The sequence below is a fragment of the Sceloporus occidentalis genome, unplaced genomic scaffold (genome assembly GCF_023333645.1).
Source record: "Sceloporus occidentalis isolate IW3139 unplaced genomic scaffold, rSceOcc1.0.p SCAF_2, whole genome shotgun sequence".
In the NCBI taxonomy this organism is placed as follows: domain Eukaryota; kingdom Metazoa; phylum Chordata; class Lepidosauria; order Squamata; family Phrynosomatidae; genus Sceloporus; species Sceloporus occidentalis.
Genome location: NW_028316982.1, coordinates 142,945 through 155,456, shown reverse-complemented (window position 1 = coordinate 155,456; position 12,512 = coordinate 142,945). Strand labels below are relative to the sequence as shown.

General features: G+C 48.9%; 1 protein-coding gene across 5 annotated transcripts in view; it reads right to left on the bottom strand.

Annotated features, from left to right (window-relative positions):
- The window catches only part of LOC149317814 (dynamin-like GTPase OPA1, mitochondrial), a 55,535-nt gene that overhangs the window by 25,299 nt on the left and 17,724 nt on the right, over positions 1 to 12,512 (bottom strand). For all 5 annotated transcript variants that reach the window (XM_089508501.1, XM_089508500.1, XM_089508503.1 and 2 more), the window contains 13 exons: positions 11,670 to 11,783; positions 11,454 to 11,534; positions 10,245 to 10,319; positions 10,002 to 10,073; positions 9,112 to 9,211; positions 8,717 to 8,847; positions 6,598 to 6,670; positions 6,424 to 6,496; positions 5,088 to 5,203; positions 4,508 to 4,572; positions 3,847 to 3,923; positions 2,483 to 2,648; positions 1,521 to 1,673 (listed from right to left, as the gene is read on the bottom strand). In XM_089508501.1, coding sequence (XP_089364627.1) covers positions 1,521 to 1,673; positions 2,483 to 2,648; positions 3,847 to 3,923; positions 4,508 to 4,572; positions 5,088 to 5,203; positions 6,424 to 6,496; positions 6,598 to 6,670; positions 8,717 to 8,847; positions 9,112 to 9,211; positions 10,002 to 10,073; positions 10,245 to 10,319; positions 11,454 to 11,534; positions 11,670 to 11,783 — 1,296 coding nt within the window. The remainder of the gene's footprint in view (positions 1 to 1,520; positions 1,674 to 2,482; positions 2,649 to 3,846; positions 3,924 to 4,507; positions 4,573 to 5,087; positions 5,204 to 6,423; positions 6,497 to 6,597; positions 6,671 to 8,716; positions 8,848 to 9,111; positions 9,212 to 10,001; positions 10,074 to 10,244; positions 10,320 to 11,453; positions 11,535 to 11,669; positions 11,784 to 12,512) is intronic.

Sequence of the window (12,512 nt, the reverse complement as noted above, 5' to 3'; positions counted from 1 at the left end):
TGTTGAAGCACAGCCCGAAGGTTAGGATCCTTTCCAGGGCTTTCCAGGCCCCGTCACCCACCAAAGGGACTATCTCCTTCCACTCAGCCCAATGCACAGCCCAATGCACAGGGAAGGTTCTGCACACGCTGCGGTAAAAGCCCTGGGTAATTCAGAACATTTCCCCCAAAGAACTCTCAAGCATTCTGAAGAATGGCCACAATGGGGTCTGAGTCCAGGCCCAGCTGGTCAGGCTTCCCCCCAAAGAAATCAAGGAGCTAAATAGGCCGTGGTTCCGGTGGAGGAATGCCAAGCTCATAAAGGCTGCAGCAGGCGATGGAATCAACACCTCAAGGAAGTACTTTGGACAAGGCCCTTTGGGCAAGGAGTGTAGTGGAGTCTCCTTCCTTGGAGGTCTTTAAGCAGAGGCTGGATGGCCATCTGTCGGGGATGCTTTGACTGAGAGTTCCTGCATGGCAGGGGGTTGGACTGGATGGCCCTTGCAGTCTCTTCCAATCTTCCAACTCTATGATTCTATGAAGGAATTGCTTTTAATTAAACCACTTAAGGTACAGATTTCTGAAAGGCAGCCTCGTCCCAAAATGTAAGCTCTCCAAGGGAGGCCCAGTTGCGCATACCAACGCCTCAGAAGGCCAGGCTGGCATGCGCATGCAACAGGGCCTTCACTTGTGGAACTCCTGCCAAGGGAAACTAGGCTGGCAGTGGCATTGTCCCTCACTGCTCTGTCTCTCTTAATTTAGTTTCTAAATTACCTTTAAGGATTGTTTTTAGATTAGTATTTAAAGAGTATTTCAATTCTTAAAGTGGGTAGAATTCAGAGACCTCGCTGTGTTAGTCTGGACTATCAATATGGAAAGGGATACTGGGACACCTTTGAGACTAACTGGGCAGAAGAAGTTGTAGCATCAGCTTTTGAAGACTTGGTCTGAGGAATCCTTGGCGTCTAAAGAAGCAGACCAAGTCCATGAAGCTCATGCTGTAGCTTCTTTCAGCCAGTTAGTTTCAAAGGTGCTGCAAGATCCCTTTGCATATGCAACTCTTAAAAGAGTATTTTGTCTTTTAAGTACATTCTTGAAGGGTACAGTTAGCCCTCCATATCCACAATTCTTTCCCCACAGATTCAATCATCCATGGCCTGAAAATATTTTTTGAAATTACAAAAGGCAAACCTTCCTTTCTATGTTGTTGTAAATAACGGGACTTCAGCATCCATGAATTTAAGTATCCACAGGGGGTCCTGCAACCAAACCCCAGAGGATAAACAAGGGCCCGCTGTATTTCGATTTGCTTTTAAAGTTTTAGCCTCTGTACTGTTGCAAAGGTTTTTACAGGATGCGTCAGCAGCAGATTATTCAGCTGCATTGCTATCACATCCCTAATGACTCTTTAGCTACAGTTTCAAACCAAACAACCCAAAGGTACCAAAAAGACAAATCAAAACATCAGTGCATCCTTCCTCTTTTCTGCCTCCTAGACTGGCATGACCATGTTTAAGAGAAATGGTTAAGTTTTAAGCTGACCAGGCTGTCTTCTGCCCCCTCGTTCCATTTGTGCCGCTTGATGCTCTCCTCCTTGACCGCTTGCTTCAGTTTGTCAAAGATGTCGTCGTGCTCTTTGCCCTTTTCTTCAGTCATGAAGCGGGCAAACTCCTCCTGAAGGGTCTCCCAGGCGACCTGCAAGCGGGGAGACAGGGTCCAGAGGGGATGCTTTGATGGAGAGTTCCTGCATGGCAGAATGGGGCTGGGCTCAATGGCCCTTGTGCTCTCTTCCAACTCTAGGATTCTAGGCATGGAGCACATTGCAGCGTAACAGGGCAATGGACCACCACAATTGGTTAACTGGGTTGAATTTATGCTGCTGGCTTCAAGTGCTCAAGGACCTTCTAACTGCCTAAGGCGGAAGGTGTCCAAACAGTCCCACTGAAATACTGGGAGAGCAAAAGGTTGATGTGAGTGGCGCACATCAAAGACACCACCATCAGGTGGGAGCATTTCCAACACACTCTCTTGCAAGGGGATACATAAAGCATTGAGCATGAAAAAGAGAGTGAGCGCATTTATCCCACTGTCGCCTTGTAAGTGACTTGCAGAGAAAGCTTGGAATAACGCAGGAGATTCCACTGCAGAGGATTCTCTTTATCAAGGTGTCCAAAAAGGAGCCCTGGGGCCATATGGAGCCCTTTAAGATTGCTTTTGTGACCCGTTTTGGGCTTCAGCTCCCAGAAGCTCCTGCTGCCACTCTGGCCAATGGCCAGGGATACTGGGAGCTGGAGTCCAAAACATATGGAGGACCAAAGACTGAAAACCACTGATTAAAAATATACATTGATGAGCAGAAATGGCATTATCAGCCTCCTCTCGCTTGACTGCATCTGGCTGTGTTTTTGGCAGTCTGTGTGCCAAGATGGAACAGGGCCCCATGGATCCAGTGGAGCAGCCCCAGCCCTGGCCTCCCCTCTGCGGCTGCCTCCCAGAAGCCTTACCTCCACAGCTTTGTTTGGGAGCTGCTTGTCTGTCCACTGCTTGAGCTTGATGTCCACTGTGGTGTTGAAGGTCCCCGAGTTCATGGTCTGCGCTGCGGGAAGGTAGATGTTTTCTATCACATGCGTCGAAACCCTCTCCCACAAGGACTTCTGCAGCATCTCCTCCCTGAGAAAGAGGAAGAAGGGAAGAGTTCAGTGTGTGTCTTTGCCATGGAGGGCCCAGAGATAGGCAGGAGGAAGGGGCTGCCCTGGGGAGAGGCCACAGGGAGGCAGGCAGGGCGGCCTTGCAACCCTGAGCTTTACTATGCCATTGTATTCAGTGGGACCTGAGCATCCTCGGATTCTGCTATGCACCAGGGATCCCTGGAACCAAACTTCATGCAAGGGCCCACTGTGAAAAGGCACCAATCCCAATCCACCCATGACAGCCTTTTGGCCTTGCCAGGCAAGGAAGCAAGGGACACGGTCAGCAAAGCTGCCCAAGGGTCCATCTCCCCAGGAGAAGGTCCGGGCCTCCCCCAGATCTGAGAAGCCCAGCTGCCAAGAAGGGTCTCAGACCTGGGGGGCTTGGCAACAGCCCCCTCCTGCAATGACTGCCAGGGAGTTGGATGACCAGGGCAGCCCTCGCCATGGGTCACTTCCCCGTCTGGGTCTCAGGAGCTCCCACCGGATGACCATGGGCAAGTCCACTCTCTCAGCCCACTCTCCCAGAGGAAGGCCATGGTAGCCTCGCTCTGATCAGCCCTTGCTAAGAAAAGCTGGTGACAGGTTTGCCTTGGGATCACAATAAGTTGGAAAAGGCCTGAAATCACACAATGACAATAAGAAGCACCTTTGAGCTTAACAAGGTCGAGGGGGGGGGATTTTTAGCATAAGCTTCTGTGGACTATCACCCATTTCTACATTATCACCATCACCATCATTTCTGAATTTGTTCCTCTCAACCTCCGGAGCAGACTTGGGGGCTGCAGTGGGAGCGTGGATGTTGCCCCATCAGCAGAGGGATGTGAATGGACTCTTCCCAGAGTATTCACAGCCTCCAGCACTGACCCGCTTCGGCCTAGAAAATGCCCCAAACACTTGGAACCAGAACAGTCAACACAGGCTGCTATTTCTCTAAAGAGGGTAAGAAAAGCAGCCAGGCATTCACAGAATAAGATTGCTATATATTCCCTGGGATTCTCTGATAATGCTGTGTCTTTCTCACAATCCGCCTGGAACACATCTTTCTCTCTGTACAATGTTTGTGTGTCTGAATGAGTTTGGGGACCCCTGGCCATTTCCTTCACAGCAGAACCTACCACAATCCACAAGGAAAAGGTTAAGAAAACAGAAGGGGGAGGAAAACCAATCCATTACTGTACCAGTGCTTTGGCGTCACCTGGCTCAAGCTTATGACTTCGTCAAGGATTTCGTTCTTGGCTTTTTCGAACAATTCATTCTGAACAGAAAATGAAAAATGGGATTTGTTGCTACAGACCCAGTAACTTCTCTAAACAAGGCTGGATCGAGCCACACCTGAGAGGCCTGGCGCTGTCAGCAAACAGACCCAACAGATAAGAAGCCACTGCAGTCCTTCGCTTGTCTTTCTGAAGGGCCAAACTGGTGCATTCCAAGTATTGCAAAAACAGCGTGGGAAACTGGCCATCCAAACAACCAATTTCCCCCAGTTTATTCATCTGCTACATTTCTGTCCCACTGTTCCTGAACTGAGCTGAAGGCTGTGTACTACTCTTCTCCACTTTCTCTTCACAACGGCCCTGTGAGGCAGGCCAGGCCAGGCCGAGAGTCACCCCATACATCTGTTTTTATGGCTGAGTGGGGAACCAGCCATCTCAGGCCAACTACCTAAGGAAAGATCTGTGAAAATGAAGAGGCGGCCTGGTGTCAAAAGCTACGGAGGGGCAGGTCTGGCTGCTCTTTCTGGGGAAAGGGCAGCGGCACGACAACACAATGGCTGCCGAGAGGGGCACCTGCCGGCCTGCCCTGACCCCCGGATCCCTCCCCCTCAGGACCCACACTCACCCGGTCCAGCTCCCGCAAGCGGGGATAGTTGTTCTTCCATTCTGTCTCTAGATTGAAACGGGTCGCTGTGGGGAGAAGACAGAGGGACCAGAGGTGACACTCTATGCTTGTTCCCTCCTCAATATGCCTTCCCTTCAAATATCTAAACAGGGCTACCATATCACCTCTTAACCATCTCTTCTCCAGGCTAAACAGACCCAGCATATCCCTAAGTCTTTCCTCATAGGGCTCCATGGTTTCCAGACCCTTCCCCATTTTAGTTGCCTTCCTTTGGACACATGGCTCCAGTTTCTCAACGTCCCTTTTGAATTGTGGAGCCCAGAATTGGACACAATATTTCAGGTGGGGCCTGACCAGAGCAGAATATAGTGGCACTATTACTTCTCTTGATCTAGACACTATACTTCTGTTGATGCAGCCTAGAATCACATTGGCCTTTTCAGCTGCTGCATAGCACTGTTGACTCATGTTCAGTTTGTTGAACTAGGGGAGCCGTGGAAAGGAAATCAGAGTGAGATCTGTTCAGCTCCTAAGGATAGGGGCACCTTTCCTCCAATGGTTTCTCATTGAGCCCCATTACCTTTGAAAGCGTCGGCCTGCTGCTCGACAGACTCTCGGACCATCTTCCAAAAGCAGTCCGAGACGGCGAGGCTCAGGTTGCGCGTGGTCACTTGGTGGGCCTTTAGCATGCAGTTCCTGCAAGGGACACGGAAGGACAGGACCTCTTACTGGAGTCAAGTTGACCGGGGCGGGCAACTGCCAGGGGCCAGAGGGCTGGACTGGACCCCCCTCCAGCCCTCCCAGGGACCTGGGAGTGCTGCAGCCGGCTCTTGTTTTCGGGTCTCTGTGTGATTTTTTTTGTTCCAAATGCTCCCACAAATAGGAGGTGTACGGCAATTTTACCATGTTGCCTTCCCGCAGAATTAAAATGTCTCAGGGGAGCCAAAGACATCGTGATGTTCCTACACATACCATTAATATTACTACTATTATTGTTATCATTAATAATATCTTGCCTTTTTTCCAAAATGGCTCTCCATGTAACAATGTAAATGTAACACAACCCCAAGAACTACAACTAAAATTTGGTAAAACATTTAAGTCCTGGGAATCACAAAGTGGTTCATGGGCCGCACTTTCCCCACCACTTCCATAAAGAGAAGTCCCTAAAATGTAGACGGGAAGGAGGGCAGCCATGGGGAAACAAAATGGCACTGGAATCATCCTCACAGCCATCCCTCAAAACCTGACTGCAAAGCCCAGGCTAAAGCACCCCAAGCACACAAGCTCCAAGGGAGGGATGGGGGGCAGGAACTCAGGTCTAACCCAGAGAGAGGGAGAGAGATTCACAATGGCCAAAGTGAGCCTGAGAGCCATGCTCAGAAGTGTCTGAAGGCACTGCTCTGCATAAATGTTCTCATTCTGCCTTCTTCCCACTTGGAGGATGCAGATCCGCAGCCAAGAAGGGCCTACTAGGGAGTCAGGCCCATTGGACGCAGCGGCACTTACTCCCCGCAGAGGCTTCTAGTGGAAGAGGAAAAATAGCCCATGCCATCTCACATTCCCCTGCGGATGTTCCTTTCCAGACATGCAATGCACCAACGCACAAGCTCTTGCTTGCCTCCAGAGCAAACACTAGGAGTTCAGGGGCAGATTCAGAAACACAGAATTCATAGAACTCTGTAGCTCTACAGTCTGATTGTCCCAAAGGTCCTTTCGCTTGTTTCATTAAAGGAGGCCCCCTCCATTCAAAGGACCGCCAGACAGAATCGGAAATCTGGTACTGGCAGTCCGTTGCGAACCACGCTACAAACGCCTAGAGAGACCAAAATGGATTCTGGTCCGCCAGGAATTCTGCAACGGCATTACGCTACCAAGACCAAGACTTTTAAAAGCAACCACCAACATTGGCATACTTCAGAAGTTTGGAGTTTTGGAAAAATTCTTCTTCATATTCTCTAATAGATTCAATACTTTCAGCGCTACTTCCTAGAGAAAGGAAGAAAACAAAAGAGAGGGGAGAGTGCTTAAAATCATCCAACAAGCGCAAGGAGCCCCTGCTACTGGTTGAAAGGGGAAAGTTCCCTTACCTTTTCCAGTAACGACCGCAAAATATCCAAGAGCCTTCATCGGGAAGAGTTTGCCTTCAATTATCTGCTGGATCTGTAAAAACAGGAAAGAAACCCAGTTCCTCTCACAGTCTGTCTTCAACTCCTTTTACTTGGGACATAAAACAGCATAAGAAAGTACAGAAATGCCATCTTAAAGATTCAACCCCGTTGCCAGCCCCAAACAGAGCAGACCCTGACCCCACACTTCAAGGGACAGCAACCTAAGTTCAGCTGACTCAACAGATCAACTCTAGTTAGTACCAAAGAGAGAATTTAGACCTAAGAAATGTATTCCCAGATACGTTTTCAGAACCCACTTCACCAGTTGCATGAAACCAGCAAACAACTGTATCTCACTACCTGCTTGGTACTTTAAAAATAAGGAATAGGTTTCAGCAATTCCTGTCTTCGAAGTGATTTGCCAAGACATGGCTTAGGGCTAAGGCAGGGGTAGGCAACCGTTTTGAGCTGCGGGCCGAGTTGCTGTCCCTCAGACAACTGGGGGGCTGAAGCCAAAAATTAAATAATTTAAAAATTTAAAAAATTAAATAAATAAATAAACCGGGAAAATGTAGGACAACATTTTCAAATGGTGAACACTTTTTTAAAAAAAGTGGAGGACACACAAAAAAATTTGCTGATTTTTAAAAAAAATGTTAATATAAATGCATGTTTCTGAGGCATCTATAGACAATTGCCCCCCTTGCCCCTGCGTGCGAGAGCCCAAAGGCCCCGACGGCAATCGGCGGCAGGACCAGGCTGGGGCTAGTCCCAAGGCCTCGCCGGGCCGCATCCGGCCCACGGGCCGCAGGTTGCCTACCCCTGGGCTAAGGGATGCTTTTTTGACCCAACCACTGTTTAGTTTCACTTCATCATAGAATAGAGCCTGGCAGCAGGACATGACATCCTGATGGAACACTTTTTGCTGTTTCCAGTTTAGGGCCGCTTCATATTCAGTTTATGGCACTAATTGCCATTTGTATTCCATTAACATTAGTACCCACAGCAAAGTCAGCCAGCTGGTTCTGTAAATGAGATATTTATAAAGCACTGTAAATTTGCACAATGCTGTACTTAGAATGGATAAAATCAATAAGAATAATAAAACCTGCCAGTGGTTATAAAACCTGATAAATATTCAAGCATTTGAACACTGACATGGAAACCATGAAGCCCTATGAGGAAGGACTGAGGGATCTGGGGATGTTTAGCCTGGAGAAGAGAAGGTTAAGAGATGAAATGATGATAGCCATGTTTAAGCACTTGAAGAGAAGTCATACTGAGGATGGAGCAAGCTGGTTTTCTGCTGCTCCAGAGAATAGGACCCAATGGAGCAATGGTTGCAAGCTCCAAGAAAAGAGATTCCAGTTCAACATTAGGAGGATCTTCCTGAGAGTAAGGGCCATTTGACAGAGGAACACACTCCTTCCTTGGAGATTTTGGTGGAGTCTCCTTCTTTGGAGGCCTTTAAACAGAGGCTGGATGGCCATCTGTCAATGGGGATGCTCTGATTTGGATTTCCTGCATGACAGAAGAAGGGGGTTGGACTGGATCAGGGCCCTTGCGGTCTCTTCCAACTCTAGGATCCTATGATTCTATGAGATGGTGAGTCCGTTCTGGGTTTTAGTCTGAACTTGGGAGCAGTGTGTATGTGTTCGGCCCCACACAGGACAACCCTCTTCACTACCAGCCAGCTCAAGACCGCTTGACCCTAGGCAGCATAGTTTTCCCTCACAAGCCAAGGAACAACCCACATTTGACCGTTTCACAAGCCCACACTGAGGGGGAAGAAAGGCGGCACAACCTTTGATACTTTTCACTTCCCAAGCGGCATGAGCTGTGCCAACACTGCTAAAGAAGGTGCTGGACTAAATATATGGATCTCTCCGATGCCTGGAAGGAAAAGAACAGCTGCCCAATTTCAGCACAGCAAATATGGCTTCTAGGAGAACTATTATCCTTCTGCTGTGGCTGGCAATCGGCTAAATGAAGCTGCCACAACAAGGACTCCCTTGGGGCTCCTCCTTCACGTTTCCTGCCTTTCCAGGCGATTCAAAGAGCCCCTGCGAGAGAAAACCTGTTGCTTTCCCCTCCTCACCCGGCTGGGACTGGCCACGTTCTTCTCAGCAAGGTCCACTTTGGTCAAGACAAAGATGGTCCTCTTGCCCAGAGGGTCCATCTGGCTGACTAAGTCCGTGACGATGCTGCGCTCTGCGTCCACAGACCCATCTGGATAGAAAAGGAAAGCCCATGTCCGACTCACAGATTACGCAAAGAAAAGACAAGAATACCTGCCCAAATTAGAGAAAAGCCCAGAATGTGAGCCACTTGCAGGCATCCACCAGAGAGCAAGAAGAAGAGGCCAGCCATTCAGAGACAGAGCCATCCCTCTCATTCCAGACCCACAAACAGAGGCTGGGAATTCAAGTGAAAGAGGTTCTCACTCAGCAAGAGCCAAGGCAATTCCAGCCCTGAAACAGCCTCCTTCTTTACCTTGGATGCAAAGAATGATGGCGTTTGGGTTCTGCATGTAGGCTTTGCTGATGCTGAAGATGGTTTCCTTTGTGTCGGGAGCCATTCCCGAAGTCATCGTCTGCGAAAATAGACAGGGGAGGATGCAGGGACAGTAGCAACTGGTATAATGGGAAAGAAAAGGGGATCTATTTTTTTAACGCACCCTTCTTGAACCCTATTGTCATCCAATGAAGCAGAATGGCAGGGAATTCAAGGAGGACATAAGGAAGGACTTGGTGCAGCCACCTTGCCACCGACAGGTACATGTCCCCAAACTTTCTAGGTATGTGCCTGCTCTGAGCTTGAGGAGGGCAAATGGCTTGGGACCCCCATGCTATATTCCACAGCACTCTCCCTATATACACCTGCAGGAAGTCTTTCCTTTGCATCCCAGCAGAACAAAAACAACATCATCGCCTGGGAGGATGTGGGAGCAGGGTCTTTTCTGCCGCGGCACTCCATATGCGGAACATGGAGGCCAATGGCTGCCAAAAACACTGCCTCTGAAACTGACTTCATCCAAATCCACACATGCGCATTGTTTCAAAGTGTCTTAAAATGTTAATTGTTTTTATACTATCTTCTTCTGTCAAATTGTTCAGTATGCTTTGAGTCTGCTTAAGGTTTGCTTGTTTTTTTACTGTTCTGGAACTGTTCCAAATTGGTTAAATTTATTCTATTTTATGCTACCGGAGCTCTTTAGATATTGGGCAGAATATAGAAGTCCCGGTTTTTTCTCCCCTCCCTGGCTCCAGAGCCAGCCCTGAGGCCCATGGACACTGTGGGCCAGGGGCGCCGTCCTCCCCGGCAGTCAGGAGGGGACTGCACCAGTTGTGCCAAGCGCCAGCTCACAAGCCCCGGACACTTACGCTGATGACGCCGGGCAGGTCAACCAGCACCATCCTCTGCAGGCCTGGCCCTTTCACACTCAGGGAGATGGTCTGCAAGAGAAAGCAAAGCAGGGAGGCTAGAGAGCTTCCTTGACGGGAGGAAGAGCAGCAGCGGGACAGGGCTCAGGGCTACCTTGCTCTCCTCCATGCAAGTGATTTTGGGAAGGAGGGCAGGACGAGGCCCCTGAGGAAACGGAGGGCATTTGTGGCCCCAGCCCTTACCTCTGAGCTGACTGTGCAGCCTTCACTCACACTCTTCCTCATCCGGATCTCAATTTCATTCCTCAAGGCTGCCAGCTGCCAACAGAGAGAGAAAACAGCCAAAAATTTGGAATTAGACTCAGGATGCTCACATCAGACACTGGCTGGATTCATTTTATGGAAAATGGAAAGGAACTCTTCAAGGGACATGTCTGTTCTATGTCCCAAGAAAACCAGAACAACAGAACAGAAACAACTTCCAGACGCACAGAGCATATCTTCTCCCTCCAACCCCATAAACAAGGCTCCGGCAGCAAGGATGGGAAACACGTGGCCATTTTGGGATATTCCTGAAGGCCACTTTTAGTCCACAGGAACCTCCAAATCACCTCTGTCCAAAAAACAACTTTTGAAACAAGCAAGAAATGCTCACTTTAATGGAACTGACATGCTTTGCTGCCACCGCCCACACTGTGCAATCTTTAAAGAAACACAGATATTTGGGAAAAGCTACTAGTTTAAAACATGGCAGCCTGCTTGCTGCTGGGGACCCAGTGACTGGAACACGTAACCCCAGTTTTATTTTATCTCCGGTGGCTGCTCATTTGAGTTGCAAACCCAATTTGAAGTGCTCATAAAGGCCCACAAAGCCCTAATGTTGTTGGACTCCAACTCCCAGCATGCCTCACCCACCAGTTAGGCTAAGGTACACATGGGAGTTGCAGTCCAACAACATCTGGAGGGCCACGTGATTTCTGCCTCAGTTTTGAAGAAATTTTACCAACGAGGTAAACTTGCTGCCAGGCAGTTGCCATGCAAGACTATAATCCTCTGAGCTCAAAGGCGAACGCCCTCCGAGGGTCCTCCAGAGAGAGACACAGGAGACACAAATGGAGGCTGCGCAGGAGGTGCGCTTGGTGTGGAGGGCTCTTTGCTGCCAGGTAACCGTGCGTCTTTTACCCCCCCTCACCCTGTTGACCCCCCTGGGTCCCCCAAAGGCTCAGAGCCATTCCCATGAGTTATGTGTGGGCAGGCAGCCCTTTTCTCAGGCGCCCAGGCTAGCCAGTCGTCTCCATGGTCAAGCTTAAACTCGGACCCATGCTCCAGACCTCAGGGCCCTTTTACCACAGAGGGGTGTTTTCTCACACTGCCCCTGTGTGGACAGGGCACTTTCCAAGTCATGGACGTGTTCCCACAAAGCCAGACAGTAAATGACCGCTTCTGACTCACGTCTTCCTCCTTGGTCAGGTCAAACTCCCGGGAACTGTCCTTGAACATAGCCACGTGGTGCGGGCCTTCGCTCAGGGTGACCTAATGACCAAAGGAGAAAAGAGCAAGGACCTCTGAGCAGCTTTTGTGGGAACCGTAGAAGGAAAAACCAAGGGTTGCCTTCCAAATGGTAATCGTCTAATACTTCCAGTTTCCGCTGTCCTGCAACCTCCATACCTTCACAGGGGAACGGGTCATCATTTCTCCAGAGCCGCGCGGAAAGATCCGGGCTTGAGCGATCATTTCGAGGACGCTGGTTTTGCCAGCACTCTGGTCTCCAACCACCACAACCTTAAGCAAAAATATACAGTCACTGTCTTTTAAACACATACTAAAACACGACTTTCTGTTTTCAGAGAACTACAGCTTTTCCCCAATCACCCCATAAATCTTATCAGGACAAATGGATTCTTCAGTGATATTCTGAAGGGAAACAAAGCTTTTCAGAGCTCCAATTGTAGTTAGAGAAAAATATGAAAGCCGAGCTGTTTAAAGCAATCCATGGCACACAATGGAGTTAGGAGGCTCAGGACAACAAACAAAAGCATGTCTCTACAGAAAACGTAATTAAAGCTCTGAAATTCTCTGTCCTGAGAAGCAGCGACCCAGGAGAGGCCTTCGTACTGGAACCCCCGCCCTTGAAGTCTTTTGGCAAGCAAAGCCTTCCTTTACCCTGACAGGCTTCAGAGAACCAAAGGACTTTAAAAAGCCTGCTGCACATATTTTAACTGCACTGTTTTTCCAATTGCTTTTTAACATTTTTACTAACATATTTAATAATTTAGTCTCACTTCAGTGCAGATCTTCTGTATGTTTTACCTATACTATATTTGGTTTAATTTGTAAGCCTCCTGAGTCCCAGTTTTGGGAATAGGTGGGGTATAAATAGAGTTAATAACAGCAGAATTTAAAGACATAGCTGTGTTAGTCTAGAAAATCAGTAGCACCTTTAAGACTAACTGTGGGGACAGACTAATGGGGAGCAGAACTGCTTCGTGTGATCCAGCTCGGTTCTCCTCC